General features: G+C 43.2%; 1 protein-coding gene across 1 annotated transcript in view; it reads left to right on the top strand.

Annotated features, from left to right (window-relative positions):
• Positions 1-4127: 4127 nt before the first annotated feature.
• LOC134575121 (retinol dehydrogenase 7-like) overlaps positions 4128-20002 on the top strand; it is a 33167-nt gene continuing 17292 nt past the window's right edge. The window contains exons 1-3 of the mRNA XM_063434354.1: positions 4128-4443; positions 8430-8688; positions 17034-17197. Coding sequence (XP_063290424.1) covers positions 4128-4443; positions 8430-8688; positions 17034-17197 — 739 coding nt within the window. The remainder of the gene's footprint in view (positions 4444-8429; positions 8689-17033; positions 17198-20002) is intronic.

Genomic DNA, 20002 nt, shown 5'->3' with positions numbered 1-20002 from the left:
TATACCGTTAACCCCTAACTAGCAGTAAGCAGCACTAACTGTAAATTCCCAATTTTCCCATAACTCCCACCCACCCCAGCTAGAAAAAAATATTTAATTATACAATATTTAAATTAGTTAATTAAATAAATTGAACCCCTGAGGATTGAAAAATAAATAAAAGTTAATCGTCAGGGGTTAAAAAAAATTAGATCACAGTATAATACTGTGATCTGTGTTTTGATCACTGTAGGCAGTGATCGACTGGTAGGGAAGGGGTTAATTTTTATTTGGACTGGGTAAAGTGGGGTGTTTTTTTTTTTTTACTTAAATGTTATTAAAACTTGTTTTTAACTTAATTTTTAACTTTTTAAAGCTTATTTTAAAACTTTTTTTAACGTTAACCCATAGTTAGCCTAACACCAAATCCCCCAATTCCCCACTAACTTCCACCCTCCCCAGCTAGCTGCACTAACCGTAAATTCCCAATTTTCCCATAACTCCCACCCACCCCAGCTAGAAAAAAATATTTAATTATACAATATTTAAATTAATTAATAAAATAAATTTAACCCCTGAGGGTTAAAAAAAAAAAAAAAAAAAAGAATTAACCCTCAGGGGTTAAAAAAAAATTGTCAGGGAAGGGGTTAATTTTTTATTAAAATGGTAAAGGGGGTGGGATTCTAAATAAACTTTATTTATTTTTTATACAGGGGGCAGGATCAGCACTGATCCTCTCCCTGCACTTCACACTGAACCCGGAAGTGCAGGGAGGCGGAAGGTGAGTATACACAGCACATGTGCTCGCTCTGACTTGCTGTCACATGTGCTGGGACAGCCCGATCCGGTGCTCCCGGTCTGCCTCTAATACAGAGGCAGAGCGGAGCACCATTAACCCCGCGATCGCCGCAATTGCGGCGATCTGGGGTTAATTTTACCGCATGACGGACGAGGTCCGTCACTCGTCGTTAAGTGTTTCCCCTGAGTGACGGACCTTGTCCGTCACTTGTCGTTAAGGGGTTAACTGAAAAGGCAGTGTGTTTACATTAAAAAGCCTGCAGAGACAGGCTATAGACACCAGAACCACTACATTAAGCTGTAGTGCTTCTAGTGACTATAGTGTCCCTTTAATGTGAGGTAAATTAGAGATTAGTGCCATTAAAAATATACTGGATTGCCTACTTACCACCAGATGAGGATAAGAGGATGATGACGGGGTCTTTACCTATGAGACTACAGAGGAGACAGGATTTGGCGGCCTGGGCAGGGGTGCACCAAAAAACTACTAGCTTCAGAAAGAATATCATAGGCTGCTGTTACATTGTTAAAAAAAATATTCCTTTAACCGCTCCCCCTTTCTTACTGTTAAAATATGCAAACGTACCAAACCACCTATTAACTCCACCCATCAGACTGAAATCTTATAATATCTCCACAGAGGCTATTCTTATACACTCAGAGTTAGAATCCTTCCAGAGGTGAGTGTTTTGCCATTATAATATACTTATATTTAAAAGTCATTTCGTAACAGAAGGATTACTAGAAAATGGACACAGAGTCACTATTATTTCAAGTCGTACACACACATTAGATTGCAATAATAATTAAAACTAGAAACAATCTATAGTTTGTTTTTTTATCAATCGGTTATGACCGTTAATTCTAAAATTCTGTTTCTGTAGGTAAGTGCTTGTTTTCAAATTTTGACTTACATTTTAAAGAATTTTATGCAACTTTTTTAAGTATTCAGATTATTTCACAATATGTGTGTAGGACTATGATATATTTTATAACTTAAACGTTAGTTTCCTAGTTTTTAATACATAGCAAACTCATATTTAATTTTTAAAGAAAAATACCTTATTATTTCATACTGTTGTTTTGATTTTTGGGGGGAGCACGGTGGGGGGGGGTTCCATATACACAGACCAGAACACAGAGAAGAACTAAGATCCGACATGGCCTCTACCCAGCCTGTGGGCTCAATCATTTAAAGACACAGTATACATATACTTCTACACACACACAATACATTAGCACCTATACAGATTTAAAACACTCTCACCCAGAACTGACATATTGCACTATTATCTGTATATACTGTTTTGTGTTTAAAGGTCCTGTCTTTGACGGTTAATGAGTGTATGTATATATAAGATTATATAATAATTCTGCACTATAAGGGCACTTCACAATTTGCATACTTCGAAAGGTTTGGGAATTCTTGCGAATCTACTGCAGCCAGGGCTGGCCTTAGGGTTGTGAGAGCTGTGCAGCAACTCAGGGCACAATGCCTGCAGGGGCCGCCGTGCTGCCCTAGATTTCAGTCTGATGGGTGGAGTTATTATTGGTTTGGTAGGTTTGCATATTTTAACAGTAAGAAAGGAGGAGCGGCGTATATAGAGCACCCCTATACTGCATGTCTGCACACCCGGGTGGAGAACTTCATTATTCTACACCCCGGACTATAAAAAACCCAAATCAATTAAGAGGGCAGCAGGGGAGGAGCTTCATGAGATACAGAGGCGAAGCCAAAAGAGCAGCAGGGCGGAGCTAAAAGTACTTGCTGCCTTTAACCTCTGCACACAAAGTGGAAGCAGTAAGGGGACCCTGCTTCCACAATGACCAGGTACCAGGAACTGCAGTGCCTTCCCTCCTCACTCCAGTCCATAATGGCAAAAGGTAAATGTGTATGTGTGTGTAACTGTCTGCCTGTAACTGTGTGTGTTACTGTCTGTAGCAGTGTTATACTGTCTGTAAGACTGTGTGTGACTGTCTGCCTGTAACTGTGTGTATGTGTGACTGTCTGCCTGTAACGGTGTGTGTGTGTGTGACTGCTTGCAACTGTGTATGTGTATCCATCTGCCTGTAACAGTGTGTGTGTGTGAGACTGTGCCTATAACTGTTTGTGTGTGACTGTCTGCCTGTAACTGTGTGTGTGTGACTGTTTGCCTGTAACTGTGTGTGTGTGTGATACAGATTACCAGCACACTGGACCATCAGAGATCAGCATGTTTCCCTATCTGCAAAGTAACAGGGAAGGAGGAATTCATATTTGTTTTGAAATAAAAATTAATTTAATAAATCCACTATAGAAACTCTACACCCATATACACACACACACTATACATGATGAAAAGGTATGAAAATATTTCGCAGAGGGCGTCTTTTAGCCTAAAGCCGGCCCTGACTGCAGCCCATACTTATTGATTGATTATAGTGAGCGCCTACACCTTTTTATTTATACATACACACTACTACAAAATGACCTACACATGCATATACATACACAAACACACGTACAACATTTTTTTATCAAATTAAAGCAATTAATTTTTGTTGTTGTTGAAGACCTTTTTTTGGTTGTTGCAAGGGGTGGTTTAGATGAGTGAGGATTCCTGATAATTCTGTGCCTACAGGTGCTTATGATGTAAATTCGGCCTTGGGTGGACTGGGCTAAGTGGCAAGATGCCAATTATCCCCCATACCAGCATTATAAAAACCAAAGCCATTATAAGAGGTGAAGAGAACCTGCGGGGTACAAGAGTGTAGTCTGTGTAACATTTTGTTACCATCTCCATAGGTCCTGTGCTGTAGATGAGTTCATTCATGCTTGGCCCAGGACAGATGTAGTCCATGTCCCTATCAGTTACTACAGACGTACAATACGTGACAACTCCTCTACCAACATCCCTTCCCTTTCAGTCACTACATTCAGTGCACAATTCTAGAATGCACTGCCTGTAGAGAAAAGGCAGCTTGCCACTGGATCCATTGAGTGAGCACTCAAAAGGGCAGGCTCACCAGTCTCAATCTTCCCAAACTCCTGTGCAATCCAGCCAAACTGTAATTACTGATTATGTAGTGGTTATGGTTCCAGGAGTGCCATGGCACTTTGCATTGTAATGAATAGGTTTGATTTCTTTCCTTGGATCTTCTTGGTGCTGAGCCCACTCAGCTGTACATGAGGTGGGGAGCGATTCATTGTGAACCCCAGGTAAGAAGTTCAACCATTATACCATGCTGTATTGGTTATATTGCTTGGAATGTTTAGGAATAGAATAGGAAATGCGTTTATCTATATTACCTCACTGATACTAAATTTAATCCACAATACTGTATATTTTTTTCAGTCACAATTTTTCATCATGTGGTTTCCTCTGCTGCTAGTTGTATTGGGTCTAATCCTCCTGTACAGGTGGCACAGACAAAGCCAAATATTAGAGAATCTCTCTGATAAATGTGTGCTAATCACTGGATGTGATTCTGGATTTGGGAACCTCCTGGCGAAGCAACTGGACCGTCGTGGGATGTGGGTGCTGGCAGCTTGTCTGACAGAGAAAGGGGCTGAGGATCTGAAGAAGGAGACATCCAGCAGACTGCAGACTGTAATCCTGGATGTCACAGATAGTCAGAGTGTCAGCTTTGCTGCCAAGTGGGTCACAAACATTGCAGGAGATGCAGGTAAATTTTGTTTTGTGTACAGTAATTTTTTTTACTTGTTTCTGCTTCCACTATGTAATATTTGTTTTTTTATATCCCTGTTGTATAACTGCAAAGCATGGCAGAAAATGTTAATACTAATGAAGCATGGTTCAAACTAGAAATCCATGGACTGAATGTGGCTCATCGCACTTTAGCTCAGGGGTAGGCTGGGACGGGGGCAGGGAGGCAATTGCCCCCCAGGCTGCCCTAAATTATTTTTAAAACAGCTGCTGGCGGCTCTCTAATTAAGTGGTTTAGGCAGCCGTGAGGCAGACGGTGTCGAGTCCTCAGTCAGTGACCGAGGACCCGACACCAGGAGGGGGCCCGTGGCAGCAGGTCTGCAGCTCCTCAGTGTGCAGAGCTGCAGACCATGTGTCTCGCGAGATTTGGCCAATCAGAGCGGGTTACCACGGCAATGCTCTGACTGGGTCTCATGAGATATGGTCTGCTGCTCTGCACACTGTGGAGCTGCAGACCGGATATCACCACCGGACCACCAGGAAGCCCACTAGATTACCATGGAATTACCATCACCCCCCCCCCCCCCCCTCTCACCACTACCCCCCACACATTATAACCCCCTCACACATTTTTACCCCCCTCCCTCACACCATCACCCCCTCCATCTCACCATCACACCCTCCCTCTCACCATCACCCCTTTAACCCCCTCCCTCACACTATTACCACCCCCTCACACTTTTAACCCCTCCCTCACGCCATAACCCCCCTCCCTCACACGATCACCCTCCTTCCTCTCACCAACACCCCCCTTCCTCATACCATCACCCACACATAGTATTATATTTGCCTTGCTTCATAACATCAATATCCTTTATAAAACCAGGAAAAGGTGGGCATGGATGGTGAGCAGATTCGGTGGTGCAATGGGCCACTTGACTGGATTTGCCCCCCAGGCCTAAGGCTGCCAGCCCTCCCCTGCTTTAGCTACTCCAATCTGCCTGTAAAATCTTTTTTTTTTTTTTTTTTAATCTACTACAAAATAAATCAATCATTTTGAAGAAAAAAGATTGGGCATTTTTGTACAGCTTTGCACAACTAAAAAACACATTCAAAACAGTCCAGCATGTTTACCTTGGGCCTGTTATAACAATATCCTAGTATTGATAAAGGCGTATTGTGCCAAAACGCTGGGGGCTTTATTTTTTACTTTTTCACCCTCCTCTCATTCATTTGGATATGTTCTACTGTTCTGGTATGTATTGTTTGGGTTACATTTGTTTACAGGTATCCATTCCTTCTTGTATTGGGATCAGTATCATCTAGTCTGTATATCCAGTAATGCTTATCTCTATTTTTCTGTTTATGTCAGAGCTCTCTAATTGACTATATATGCATTATTAAATTTATGCTTTGATTCATAGATTGGATATTTTGTGATACCTGTTACCTTTGTATCTGTATAAAAAAGTATTTTGTATTTTAGTTGGTTGTGCTCCTTTTTCTGCATTATAACAATATCCTAGATCAGGCATAGGCAACCTTTGGCACTCTAGAAGTTTTGGACTACACCTCCCATGATGCTTTGCCAGCATTATGGGTGTTAGAGCATTATGGGGGATGTAGTCCACAACATCTGGAGTGCCGAAGGTTGCCTATCCCTGTCTTAGATCTACAGCATATTGTGACAAATCAGTGTGATTTGGCATATGGCACAGACTGTCCAATATGGCCTACACAAATCCTGATATGCCACCATAAATGGTAAACATTGTGTAGGTCTATGCATAACCATATTTGTCATATGTAGTTGAGATTGCCTTTTTGTACATGGTAATGACCCTTGATTTCCTCTCTTTAGTTTAAGTTCATTAACTTTAAGTAAATATTTATCTTACCATATGGTACATAATATACCCTTTGGGCTCCAGCCTTTGCCTTGTTATCAAGCACTACTTTGCACTGAATATGCTATTGTTATCATTGTCAATCATCCATATATTGTTGTGTTAACAAAAATGCAGATAGTGTAACTCCCTATATCACAAGCAGAATTAAGTGAATTGTTGCAATGTAAATGAATCATTTAGGACATAAGAGCTTCATATAATGTATGTTATTTACAAACAAATAGAGCAGAACTAAAATCTATCAGAAATGCATAATATAATCGATAATAATGGTGGCCAAAAGGCAACAACTTCAAATCATGGTTTGTCAGTCTTAATGCTAAAACTGATTAGGGCTGACTTTTGGCCAGCCCTGGTGTACAGCGATTGTGACAATAAAATTGAAATACAAATTCTTTACTCAATGACTACTTAATTATTTACATTAAAGGGACACTCCAGGCACCCAGACCACTTCTGCCTCTTGGAGTGGTCTGGGTGCCAACTCCCACCACTCTTAACCCTGCAAGTGTAATTATTGCAGTTTTTATAAACTGCAATAATTACCTTGCAGAGTTAAGTCCTCCTCTAGTGGCTGAAGTGTTTTAAATGACGCTGGACGTCCTCACGCTATGCCGGAATCCCCATAGGAAAGCATTGAATAATGCTTTCCTATGGGAAGGTCAAATGTGTGCGTGCGGCCAATGCCGTGCATGCACATTACGTCTCCCCAGCCAGCTGACCTCAGCAGGGGAGAAGCGTGGGAGGATCCTGACCCAGCACCGAGGGACATCGGCACTGGATTCAGGTAAGTCACTGAAGGGGGATGGGGGTGGGAGGGAGAGGGGAACCGCAGGGTCCTGCAGTGCCAGGAAAACTGATTGTAGCGGAGCGCTAGGTTAACATAGACTTTCTCCGCTGGTAATCCAAGAGTAGCTCAGGAACAAGTAGTTAACACAGCATAAGCAGCATGTAAAACAATCCACGAATATCCCATCACCTTTCCCAATAACTGGACGACACACAGTATCAGGAGCAGAACTGATGTTTAATGCCACATACCCTGCTTTTATGCATTTCTCCCATGCAAGGGAGACACCCACAGAAAAATGTACATTAACCAATTACATATAGGTTACAGCCCACACATCTCCTCCCCTCAGCATGAGAAATAATACAGTTACCAGAACAGTTTCAACACACATTTTTCCCTGTTTTCCAGATGTACCTCAAAGACATGACATACACCTCTAAATGATACATCCCTGATTGTCCTGATCTTGGTGAGCAACATACTAAAAAATCACACAGATCGGATCAGGGGTTCAGGAATTTCATGGAAGTGTTCGTTTGACCGACGGCACACGAGGCAATAGCCGAAAGCAGTTCCATGTGTTCTGGCCTTGTGGTTGGTCTCTGTTCGCGGGGTAAAAGACAAACAAAACAAAATACTGGCCAGAATAGACTTTGCTTGGATTCGTGTGAATCCCCTTGTTCGTGGGCATCTTTCTACCGAACACCGGGCCGTTCGTGTGTTTCCTCATGAACAGGTGGAAGTATGGAGGACTCTGCGGTGTTCACATAGTCGAGTGTCCGATTTGGGTTCTAGACACTTGACGACCAAACACCGCTGGGCGTTCGTATGGCAAGATGGCCACCACCACGTGTTCGTATGGCGAACGGCACCCACCCAGGGAATACACAGTGCATTCGTATACTTTGTAATTAGGTCGGTGTGAAAAACGATGGGGAGGTAAATTAGAGCCACACTTCTCTCCGGGGTGGTCTGGTTGTTCGGTAGTTTCTTCGTATGTCGAACGGGGTTACTCCACTTTATATCTATTGCGTTCCTACCGAACAACCAGACGAATGCTTATGAAATACAGTACATACAAGTACAAAACCATAGGAAATAAGGTTGTAATAAGAAAAATTATGGACAGCCAAATGTAATCCGCTACACTGATATTTTTTCCTGGCACTGGAAAGTCCCTTTAAAGAATTTAGATGTTTGGTATACAGCAGCATAATTTTTTTATTCTGAATTCAGTACTCTTAATTTATGTATAGAGCACTGCAATGTTGGATTTTAATATTCATATTTCATGTTTTGCAGGACTATGGGGTTTAGTAAATAATGCTGGGTATGGACATGCACTTTCTCCCAATGAATGGCAAACAAAGGAAGACTTTGCTAAAGTGCTAAATATAAATCTGCTGGGTATGATTGATGTGACTCTGAATTTGCTGCCTCTAATCAGAAAAGTTCGAGGACGTATTGTGAATGTTTCCAGTGCTGCTGGGAGAATATCTATACTTGGTGGCGGATACTGCATCTCAAAATATGGCGTGCAAGCATTCTCTGACAGCCTGCGGTAAAGAATCTGAAAACTAATGTTTACTTGGATCTATGCTTATAAAATGCTCAGAGGTGAAACAAATACTGTTGTCATGGCGGCCATAACAGAGCCATAAGCTGACCCCACACTCAAAAAACAAAGATACACATACATGGAAACAAAAACACAGTTACACACTTTGCATCACACTCTACTACACACTTTCAGACACACAGCTACATATTGTTAGCCACACACACACTTTCAGATACACAGCTAGTGTCACACATACACAAATGCACACTGTCAGACACAGACGCAGAAGCAAAATGCCAGACACACACACGCACAAAGTCTGTGACTCTTACAGCCTGCACGACATTTTTTTCTTCATTTTCGATCAGATGGTAACTTTAATCTCACACAGGAGGTTCGCAGGATTTTTTCCTGGGGGGGGGGGGGCATAATTGTAATGACATCCATGGTTGGTCCCTTTTTGAAAGTGTCATAAAAGGGAAGTGGCATAGTCATTATCACATAAAGCCAGGGTGAATAGTGTTTTCACAACTATGGTGTCAGGAATACAAATTAAAGGAACATTCTGGTGACCATTACAACTTCATCTGAATGAAAATGCTATGATGCCAGGAAGGGGTTTGTGACGGAACGCTGGCACTCCGACCGAGTACCTCCGCCAATCGATGCTCTTAGTACTTGCCGAGGACTCCAAGCACTCCAACCGACACCATCAGCACTGCAGACCCCACCCTTCACCCACCCTTGCCCCAAGGCCAGGATCCAGCTTCCAGTGGGCAGACCTGTCTTCCTCCAGAGAGCGTAGCAGGAACAAGAACAGCTCTTACAAGAGCTTATCCTGGGGAGTATAGGGTCCTTCACCCACCCGTGCCCCAAGGCCAGGATCCAGCTTCCAGTGGACAGACCTCTCTTCCTCCAGAGAGCGTAGCAGGAACAAGAACAGCTCTTACAAGAGCTTACCCTGGGGAGTATAGTGTGATTATAGCATCCCCAGAGTTAGTGTAGTTATCCCATCCCCCAAGCATGAGCCAAGTCTTCAAGAAAGGGTCAAGCAGGTCTGTTTAATGAGCATCAAAGGACTTTCTTTTATACAAGTTTTCCCACCAGGTTACCACACACGTGACCTGGTGGTACACAGGACATGCAGTTACAATAGCCAATCAGAACAGTACAGTCATACACTCCCAGCCAAGGCACACAAACCCTCCCATCTGCCTGTGATATAATTACTGAACACAATGGGTTAACTTAATTATCACAGGCAGGAAAATATACAGTTTTATACAATATTCATAACTTCCAAACCATTCCTGCAATTTCCATAAAATTTACATATTATGAACCAGCATAATCAGTATACAAACATATTCAAAACTCATACAATTTGGTCCAGTGGTTCAAAAGATACGGGGAAGTCCTATTTGACCGACTGCAAGCATGGCTTTCCTGTCCAAAACAGTTCCACAGATTTAGGCTGTGCAGCCGGTCTATCTTCTCCTCTATCCTGGAGATGATTGGCTTAAGTGGGTGTGGTAACTTAATTATCTCCAGGTACAGGGAATATCTCCATTTACAACAGTAAAAATACATAAAAATACATAATTCCTATTATACTGAACAGAACCCCCACATTCAACCTATCCCCAGATAGCTTGGATCTGAACGCTCAATATATCCGAACAGTGCTCAGATCCCGTGAACAGAATAAAATCGCCATGGGGTTAAAGTTTAGCAAGGGCTGATGAGAGATTGAGGAGGGACAAAGCAGCCAGTTTAAACTCGTCTGGCAGTGTCCATGGGACAACGCCCTGCTGGAGAAATAATAGACAGGACAAAGGGGGAGGGAAAGAGGCACATTCTCATGGAATCAAAGGGGCAGAAAAAGTGTGTTACAATCCAATATGCCCAAATAATGTTTTTAAAGGGCCATACACCACAGGGCCATAGTCATAAGGCAGGAGGCTGGCAATCAGGCTCCTCCAAAAGCCAGGGGCAAAGGGCAGTTTGTCACATAAAAAGCCAGTGACAAAGGGCAGTTTGTCACATATCTTCCCTTTTGGGGGGAGACTAACCAGGTAACCTAACCTTCTGTCGGTCAGTGCCTGAGTTAGTCGAGCAACCCAGCCACAAATAAAAATTAGCAAAGTACCCCCCCCTACAATAAATGGTACTGACCTGTAGATCCCAGGTTGTAGCGTGAAAGTTCAGCATCCTCGGTCTTCTTGGTGCAGCTAGGCAAACAGCTGGGGGTACTTGGGGGGCAGAGGCCAGCAGCGCTCTGCTCTGAGGCCAGTGCTTCTGCTGCGGTAAGGGGGGTACAAGCAAGCCCTGCAACAAGGGGGTTGGTAGGGCAGAGGCCAGCGGCGCTCTGCCCTGATGCCAGCTCTTCCGCTGGGGTAGCCTGCAGGCTCTGGACAAGGGGAAAAGGGAGGGCAGAGGCTAACAGCGCTCTGCCCGGACGCCAGCTCATCCACTGCCCCCAGGACCCGGTTGGGATGTAGCTGGGGACGGGAGAGCTTGCTTACCTCCTCCTCCTGGTATCCCTGCGTGGATGGTTGGGGATCTGGACCGTCCGTCCAGCATTCCTGTAGGATTGGCACAGAGACCGCTGTCCCATCTGCGCCAGTGGAGTTAGGGTTGCTTTCCCCATGTAGTTGAGGGGAGGGACCAGTGGTACCCTCTCCCAGTATCTCCGGCTGCTGTTGGAGGGTAAGGCCGGTTGCATCCACTCCCCAGGATGCTGGTTGCTGTAAGGTGAAGGGATCGACCATCTCCTCCTCCTGGAACTCAGGCCGCCACTGGGGAGAGAGACCGGTTGTCTCCTCTCCCTGTGAGATGCACTGCCGCTGGGGATCTGGGCTGGCTGCTCAGCATCTCTGTAGGGCCGGTAGAGAGACCTCGGTCCCATCTCCACCTGCCATTTGGAGGTCCGCTACCTCGGGTACCTCTGGCTGCTGTTGGAGATGGAGGACGGTTGCCTCCTCTCCCCAGGACGCTGGTTGCTGTAAGGTGGAGGGATCGACCATCACCTCCTCCTGGAACTCAGGCCGCCGCTAGGGAGAGAGACCGGTTGTCTCCTCTCCCTGTGAGATTCACTGCCGCTGGGGAGTAGGACCGACTGTCCCTACTCCTGGTATATGTCCTTTGTTCTTGGATAGCCCCAATATTGCGTGTAGCTTGAGCTCGAAAAGCTGCGCTGCTCGGTTCTCAGCGTCTAGCTCGTGCATGGTTGCCATGATCGTCTCCGCCGAAGGATCTGGGCCATACCCGGTTAGCCGCCCCTTTTCTTCATCAATGTAAGCAGCACCCTCATAGCGATATGTCATGTTTGCTTGGCCCCCACTCTGGGCCACTAGCGCTCCGATCCGTCTGGCAGTGTCCGTGGGACAACGCCCTGCTGGAGAAACAATAGACAGGAAAAAGGGGGAGGGAAGAGGCACATTTTCTCATGGAATTAAAGGGGCAGAAAAAGTATGTTACAATCCAATATGCCCAAATAATGTTTTTAAAGGGCCATACACCCTAGGGCCATAGTCATAAGGCAGGAGGCTGGCAATCAGGCTCCTCCAAAAGCCAGGGGCAAAGGGCAGTTTGTCACATAAAAAGTCAGTGACAAACGGGCAGTTTGTCACAGGGTTAAACCGCTCTCAAATGGTTTAATCCCAAAGGCTTCCTCCAGCTAAGGTTGCTCAGTGGTATTCGGCTTCTGAAATGGAGTGTCAGGAAGTGCAGATTGAAGTCAGGAATTAGTGATACAGATTGGCTAGAGTGGTCAGTTGACGCTCTAAGTCAATTGCTAGTTCCAGGTTCATATAAATGTTTAAATATTTTATGAATTGGGAGCTACTGATCGGCTTAGAGTGCCAGCTGACTGCTCTAACCAATCAGCGACACCCGTACCCAGCGGCACTCTGTGCTTCCTGACACTCAGTAAATAAAAGTGAACACATTAACACTAATATTTATTTTTTTACCTGGGGAGATGAGAAGGTCCAAAGTTTCCCTGCCAGGCCCAGGTACCAAAACCGTATGATGTGGTGTAAAGAATAAAGTGGAGGGTTCACTTCAGTTGTCCTTCCTGCTCCAATCTCCTTTTCTTCTCCTCCTAGGCTCCTTCTGCTCCTTTACCTTTCTGCTACTTTCTGCTTATTTTGCGCCCTTCTGCTCCTTTCTCTTTCTGATCCCTTTCTACTCTTTCTCCTACTTTATCATTGTGCTCCTTGCTGTCCGTTTCTGCTCCTTGCTACTCTTTTCTGCTCCTTCTCCTACTTTACCTTTGTGCTCCTTCTGATTCTTTCTGCTCCTTTACCTTAGTGCTCCTTCTGTCCCTTTCTGCTCTTTGCAGACCCTTCCTTCTCCTTGCAGACTCTTCCTGCTCATTGCTGTTCCTTGCAGACCCTTCCTGCTCCTTGCTGACCCTTCCTGCTAATTTCTGCTCCTTCTTGGCAGCTGCTTCTAAGTGCTGCTACAAAGTGTGTGATTGGAAATATTCTGAAGAGGTTTACAGAATCTTCAACTGTCTATGATTTTGCTAAGAGTTTTCTTTTTTACTGTTACAGGTAAGATTCATCTGTAGGAAAAGGTTACTGATTGCACATGGTTTGATTTTCTGTTGGTAATCGGTAAGGCATTTGAGTTGATTAGTAGGTACTTGCTATTGATTGTTGGTTAATTCGCTATTGTTTGCAAATAAGCATAGGCCTACCTAGGTGTTAAACATTCCTAGTAGGTGGTGCCTTTAGGAGTGTATATAAGGGCTGTAGATATTAGCTTGGCTAATAGAGCTTGACAGCTGCTTCTAAGAGCTGCCACAAAGTTTGTGATTGGAGATATTCTGGAGGTAATCTGAAGTATTCAGGAGGACAAAAACAAAAAATTGTTTTTAAGATTTGTTTGGTTTAAATTATGTTTCACGTTCCACTTTTTGGAGATTTGGATGCTGTCTAATCTGTAGACAGTTCTCTATATTGTGGCAGGAGATTGTATTTTTGAAGTCTGAGATTTGTAAATTATCTGGTAAACAAACTCAGGCTGGAACTGCTGCAAAGCCACTGCCGCAGAGATGTACTAGGAATGGTAGATGGATTACTGTAGGATCTGGTAGACTTAGAGTTGTGTATAAAAGGCATATTGCACAGTCTGTTGCTCTACATAATTCATTTTCTGCACTTACAGAGTGTAATGGTGTTATGGAGACAGGCTATGGTACTGAGGGTAGTGGTGTTATGGAGACAGGCTCAGGTACTGAGGGTAGTGGTCTTGTGGAGACAGGCTCAGGCACTGAGGGTAGTGGTCTTGTGGAGACATGCTCAGGCACTGAGGGTAGTGGTGTTGTGGAGACAGGCTCAGGCACCAAGTGTAGTGGTGTTGTGGAGACAGGCTTGGAGACTACGGTGAGGCCTAATAGAAAGCAGTTGTTGTTGGGGGATTCTATCATAAGAGGTGTGGAGATGGACAATGGTGGTCTTGTGAGAGGTCTTCCCGGAGCTACTGCTCACAGGGACAGGAGACGTATTTGGAATATTGTTAAGCAAGCAAAGCAGGAAGGGGAATTAGATGTACTTGTCCATCTAGGGACAAATTACTTGGCTTGCAATGAGGTTTCAGAGGTAAAGGACGTTTTTAGTGTTTTTGCCAATGATATACGGCAGGTTGCTTCTACACTGTCATTCTCTGAAGTTCTGAACCTAAGAACGACAGGCGGGTGCATATTAGGGACTTTAACTTGTGGCTTGGTGAATGGTGTCTCAAGCAAGGATTTGGCTTTATTTCTCATGGTAGGTCTGTTTAGAATGGAAATAAACTGTACAAAAAAAGATGGTTTGCGTCGGAGGAACTGTGAAGCCCATAAGCAGGGTTAGTTATGAGAAAATTAGAAAAGATGGGGCCCCTTATGCCACCCACATGCCTGAATAAAAATAGAAATCCCTCGATGGGAGACAAACTGTGCTAGGATACAGGATGGACTTGCATTGCCTACTTAAACTGCATTATGTTACCACTTATGATATTCATGTTGGCTTCTGTGTAAGCCCAAACGTTTCTGTGCACTTGTCACACCTATTGAGTGTAAAATAAAGAATAAAGAAAAAGAAAATGATGGTTTGCATCTTTCTCAAAAGGGAACAAATGTTCTCAGTGAGCAGTTCAGAGGTTTTGCTAGGATGTATTTAAACTAGAGGGGGGTGGAGGGGGGGGGCAAAAGGGTGATAAAACATCAATCCAATTGTCCCCCAAAACAAGAACAGAAGGTGCCTGTAGCAAGTGTGTTAAAAATTGATAAGCTTAGAGTCATGTCTACAAATGCTCGCAGTTTAGGGAATAAGATCCATGAACTTGTGGCAATAATGGCAACTGATAATGTAGATTTAGTCTCTGTTACTGAGACATGGTATAATGAGAAAATGACTGGGACATAGCAATACCAGGGTACTCTTTATATAGAAAAGACAGGGAAGGCAAGAAAGGGGGAGGGGTGGCCCTGTATGTGAGGGATAGCATAAAATCTAGCCTAATAAAAGTTAGTGAGGCAAACATAGAGTCAGTTTGGGTTACGTTACAATTTGGTAATTACACAGTAACTCGTGTAGGTGTGATTTATAGGCCCCCAGGACAAATAGAAGAGTTAGATAATCTACTAGTTGAGGAAATAGGTAAAATGACAATAAAGTGGGAAGTTATCATCATGGGTGACTTTAATCTTCCTGATGTGAATTGGAAAACCAAAATAGCTGCTTGTGCCAGAAACAAACATATTCTAAACTCGCTACTGGGATTGTCTCTAAAACAAGTCGTTGAGGGACCAACTTGTAAGGAGGCCATACTACATTTAGTGTTAACAAATGGAGATTTGGTATCAGATATTATGGTAGGTGAAAGTTTAGGAACCAGTGATCATCAGTCAGTGTGGTTTAATATAAGAACAGTGACTAATTCACACCACACAAAAACAAAAGTTTTAGACTTTAGAAAAACAGATTTTTCTAAAATTAGAATATGTGTAATGGAGTCATTATCAGACTGGAGCAATTTAAATGGAGTCCAAGATAAATGGGATTATTAAAGTTGCACTGCTGAAGGCAACAGAAAATTGCATTAGGCTTGCCAGTAAAAGCAAAAAATTCAAGAAACCACTGTGGTACTCCGCAGATGTGGCCAAAATAGTAAAAAACAAAAAGTTAGCATTTAGTAATTATTAAAAAAAAAACAGAGTGAGGAAGACATAATGATCTATAAGATTAGGCAGAAAGAGGCTAAGCAAGTTATAAGAGCTTCCAAATCACACACAGAAGAGAAAATAGCACAGTTAGTAACAAAAAGGAGACAAAACTATTTTAGATACATAAGTTGAGAAAAGGAAAGTAAAACAAGGATTAGTTAGATTAAAAACAAAAGAAGGAAGGTATGGATCTACCACATGTATGTAGAAGGTATGTATCTACCACAACAAGAGGACATAGTCTTACATTAGAGGGACAAAGGTTTAAAAATAATCTCAGGAAGTATTACTTTACTGAGAGGGTAGTGGATGCATGGAATAGCCTTCCAGCTGAAGTGGTTGGTAGAGGTTAACACAGTAAAGGAGTTTAAGCATGCGTGGGATAGGCATCAGGCTATCCTAACTATAAGATAAGGCCAGGGACTAATGAAAGTATTTAGAAAATTGGGCAGACTTGATGGGCCGAATGGTTCTTATTTGCCGTCATATTCTATGTTTCTATGGATAAAGGTCTAGCTGACTGCCTCAATGAATATTTTTGCTCAGTATTTACTAATGATGTTTAATAGTAGACAGGTAGGTGAGATTTATGCTTGCACGCCATCTGGCCCATGCTGATCGTACCGTGAAAAGACTACATAGTATAGAGTGCAAGCTTCCAGTGGGCTGTGATGGAGCATAAGGAGAAAGACTGGAATGGAGGGGTGGCACATAGGAAAGGAACTTTCCATATTTTTCCCCATGCCAGGAATGGGTAAATGTCTGACCCACGCCTTTTTCATACAAATACAATCAGACCTTGCCAGGTCTATGCATTTTGTTGTTGCAATCAACTGAGCTGCTTTCATATTTTAAGAAAATAGAACATATCAACACTAGTGTTTGTTAGTTAATTTTCCAGATGCAACCAAGTCCAGATCCTTCTTTTACCCATACTCTCATGATGCTTCCTAAAATGAAGTAGCTGCATTATGCTAAAAATGTAACTCCTTTACAATAGGTGTTTTTTGTTTGTTTTTTTTACTAACTTATGACAGATTCTTCTTTAAACAAACACACTCTCTTACATTAGAGACATTACATTGCCAAGGTATATATTCATTTACTTACTACGTTCTCATTGCAGAAGGGAGATGCGTGACTTTGGGGTCAAAGTTTCCATCATAGAGCCTGGTGTATTCAGAACTCCAATGTGTATGATTGATCCAGTGATCAAGAACCTGAAAAGTTATTGGGACAAAGTTCCTGCGGAGATAAAGGAGTCATATGGAGAGCAGTATTTCCAGCAATGTAAGACTGTATGCTTGTTTTAATAATATCTGGATATGGAAACATTTTCTATCCATTTTCTCTAATTAAGGGGAAACAAGCACTGAATGGAGGTTATGCACGACAAATACTACGCAGGGCTAATCAGGAATCTATAATCAAAATTTTTAGAAAATAGCATTAATGGAACACTATAGGGTCAGGAACACAAACATGTATTCCTGACCCTATAGTGTTAAAACCACCATCTAGCCCCCCTGTGTCCCTCATGCCTCCCTAAATATAGTAAAATCTTACTTGTATTCAAGTCTGAAGAAGGTGCTCTGCATTCCGTTTGCCTCAGAATAGGAAGCTGGATGCTGATATCATCAGAAGTGGTGGCCTGATCCAATCACAATGCTTTCCCATAGCATTGGCTGAGACTGACAAGGATGCAGATCAGGGGCAGAGCCAGCACAAGTCAAACAGAGCCCTGGCCAATCAGCATCTCCTCATAGAGATGAATTGAATCAATGAATCTCTATGAGGAAAGTTCAGTGTCTGCATGCAGAGATACTGAATGTTTTGATGCATTTTAGGCAGCAATGACCCAGGAAGGATCTCTAACAGCCATCTGAGGAGTGGCCAGTGAAGTTATCACTAGGCTGTAATGTAAACACTGCATTTTCTCTGAAAAGACAGTGCTTACAGCAAAAAAACTGAAGGTAATGATTCTACTCACCAGAACAAATTCAACAAGCTGTAGTTGTTCTGGTGACTATAGTGTCCCTTTAAAAGGTTACTCCAACTTCCATGACCATGCCTGCTTTTAGAAGTGGTCATGATAGTAGCAATCAATATGTGCAGTTTCACTTCTGTTTGTCAGTTGGACATATTAATACACATCAAAATAGTGTTTTCTTTATTTAATTTTTTTTACTAATTACTAATATATAATAAAACAGCAAAGGATGTCACAGGATGATGGATGTCCAACAGCAGATGTTAATTGCTGGACTCAGGAAGGGAGAGATAGAGTCTTTGTCCTTAAAATCAGAGAACAGGCCGGCAACAAGCCTTGTGGTCCTTTGTCCACTATTCTACATAGCTATGACCACAATGACGTCAGGCTTTTTAGCTAAAATTCTTGCCATATAAAGACACATATGAAGACCCTCTTTATATGCAACCACATTCCAGAATTCTCAGACCAAAAAAAACTGTGACCTTTTTTTTATTTTTTTGTCAATCTTTGTTTATTAGCATGTTTTTTCAATAGTAGTAGGCGATACAGAAATAAGAAATAGAATAGCATTCAAACAACACATTAAGGTACATAAATTCGAGTGAATACATCCTTCAGGCTGCTCCCCCGTCTAAGCATATGCATCGGGAGTTAGGTGGCTGGGAACTTTTGTGCGTTGGTGAATGGAGCTCGTTTTGCGTGACCCCTAGTTATCTAATTTGCTGAGGTTCACTGCGCTTCCTTTGGAAGGTATGGGAAGTATAGAGATGTTACATTCCCATATTTCAGCCTCTGTGCCCCTTTCCTACATCCCAAGGATCCCCATGCCTTTTCCCGTGTTTGTTTGTAGCGTGTGTCAGGAGTCCCGGTGTAGTGCGGGTCATGTGGGTAATCCGTCTTTTCCCGTAGAGACTCGTCTGTCCTCTCTACCTATTGTCTGTCATATATCATATACCCATGGGGGGTGGTGTGGGACTGTCTAACCTGCTTGCGAATGGCATGAATGCCTCCAGTTCGTGTGCCCTAAGGAAGAGTCCCTAGTATGTGTCCGAGGTATACCTCGCCTCCCTACTTTAGGCGCCCGAAGGAGGAGTGAAATGCTGTGCTGGTACCATTAATTGGGTTGGAGCATCAGCTGTGAATTGAGAGATCGAAAAGGCGGATGCACGCTCGCTATTAGGTAGGTTTAATAAGTTAGCCCCACTGTACGTACATGAAGGAAGAGATAGAGGGGAGAAAGAGAAGGCATGGGGGAATTAGTGATAGAGAGAAGGAATGGGGTGAGGAACAGGCTGGATTTGGATGCCCGGCCCCGGTCTCACAGGTCTCCCCCATCCATCACGTTGAGAGCATGCTCAGGGCCCTTACTCCTCCTTTTACCCGGCGGGTCGGTTTCCAGATTCGTCCCTGTTGCACAGGTAGTAGGTCCACGTCCTCCCTTGTGTTTCTCCAGCCTTCCACTCACCGCCGCTATTCCAGCTTCCACTTGCCTGATCTCCTCCACTCTCTGGAGCCAGGCTGTGAACGTTGGTGGCTGTTTCTGCCGCCATAGTGCTGGGATCAGCGATTTTGCTGCCGTTAGGAGGTGTCGGGACACAGTTTTCTTATACCTCGATGTAACGGCACCCCCAGGCATAAAAGGGTTAAATCGCCGTTTAGTAGATCTTCCCTTCCAGAGACACAGGTACAGCTACTGTAGAAACCAATTCACCGAACCGGAGAAGCATATGAATGCTGTAAACAGCCAAATAGGAAAAACCATACAAATAGGTTTACACTCCTAGCAGTCAAACTGGAACAGCATACAGTAAATCTCCCCAAGAACGAGACAAAGCTCCGTGTTGAGGGTCAAGCAGTGAACAGACAGAGCTGTGGGTTTATTGTTCTTATATACACATTAGTACCACCCACAGGGTTTTGGAAAACAACCAATAAACATGTGCAATACACTCAGACACTCCCACGCAAAATCCTCCACTCTGCCTGTGATACAATTACCTTACACAATGAGTAATGTAATTATCACAAGCAGAGAAATACAGTTTTTCCACATTATTCATACTTTAAAAGTATGCATCACATTCACATTTTCAGAATCAGCA

Source organism: Pelobates fuscus, chromosome 1 (assembly GCF_036172605.1).
Source record: "Pelobates fuscus isolate aPelFus1 chromosome 1, aPelFus1.pri, whole genome shotgun sequence".
Lineage (NCBI taxonomy): Eukaryota > Metazoa > Chordata > Amphibia > Anura > Pelobatidae > Pelobates > Pelobates fuscus.
This window is presented reverse-complemented; position numbering and strand designations above follow the sequence as displayed.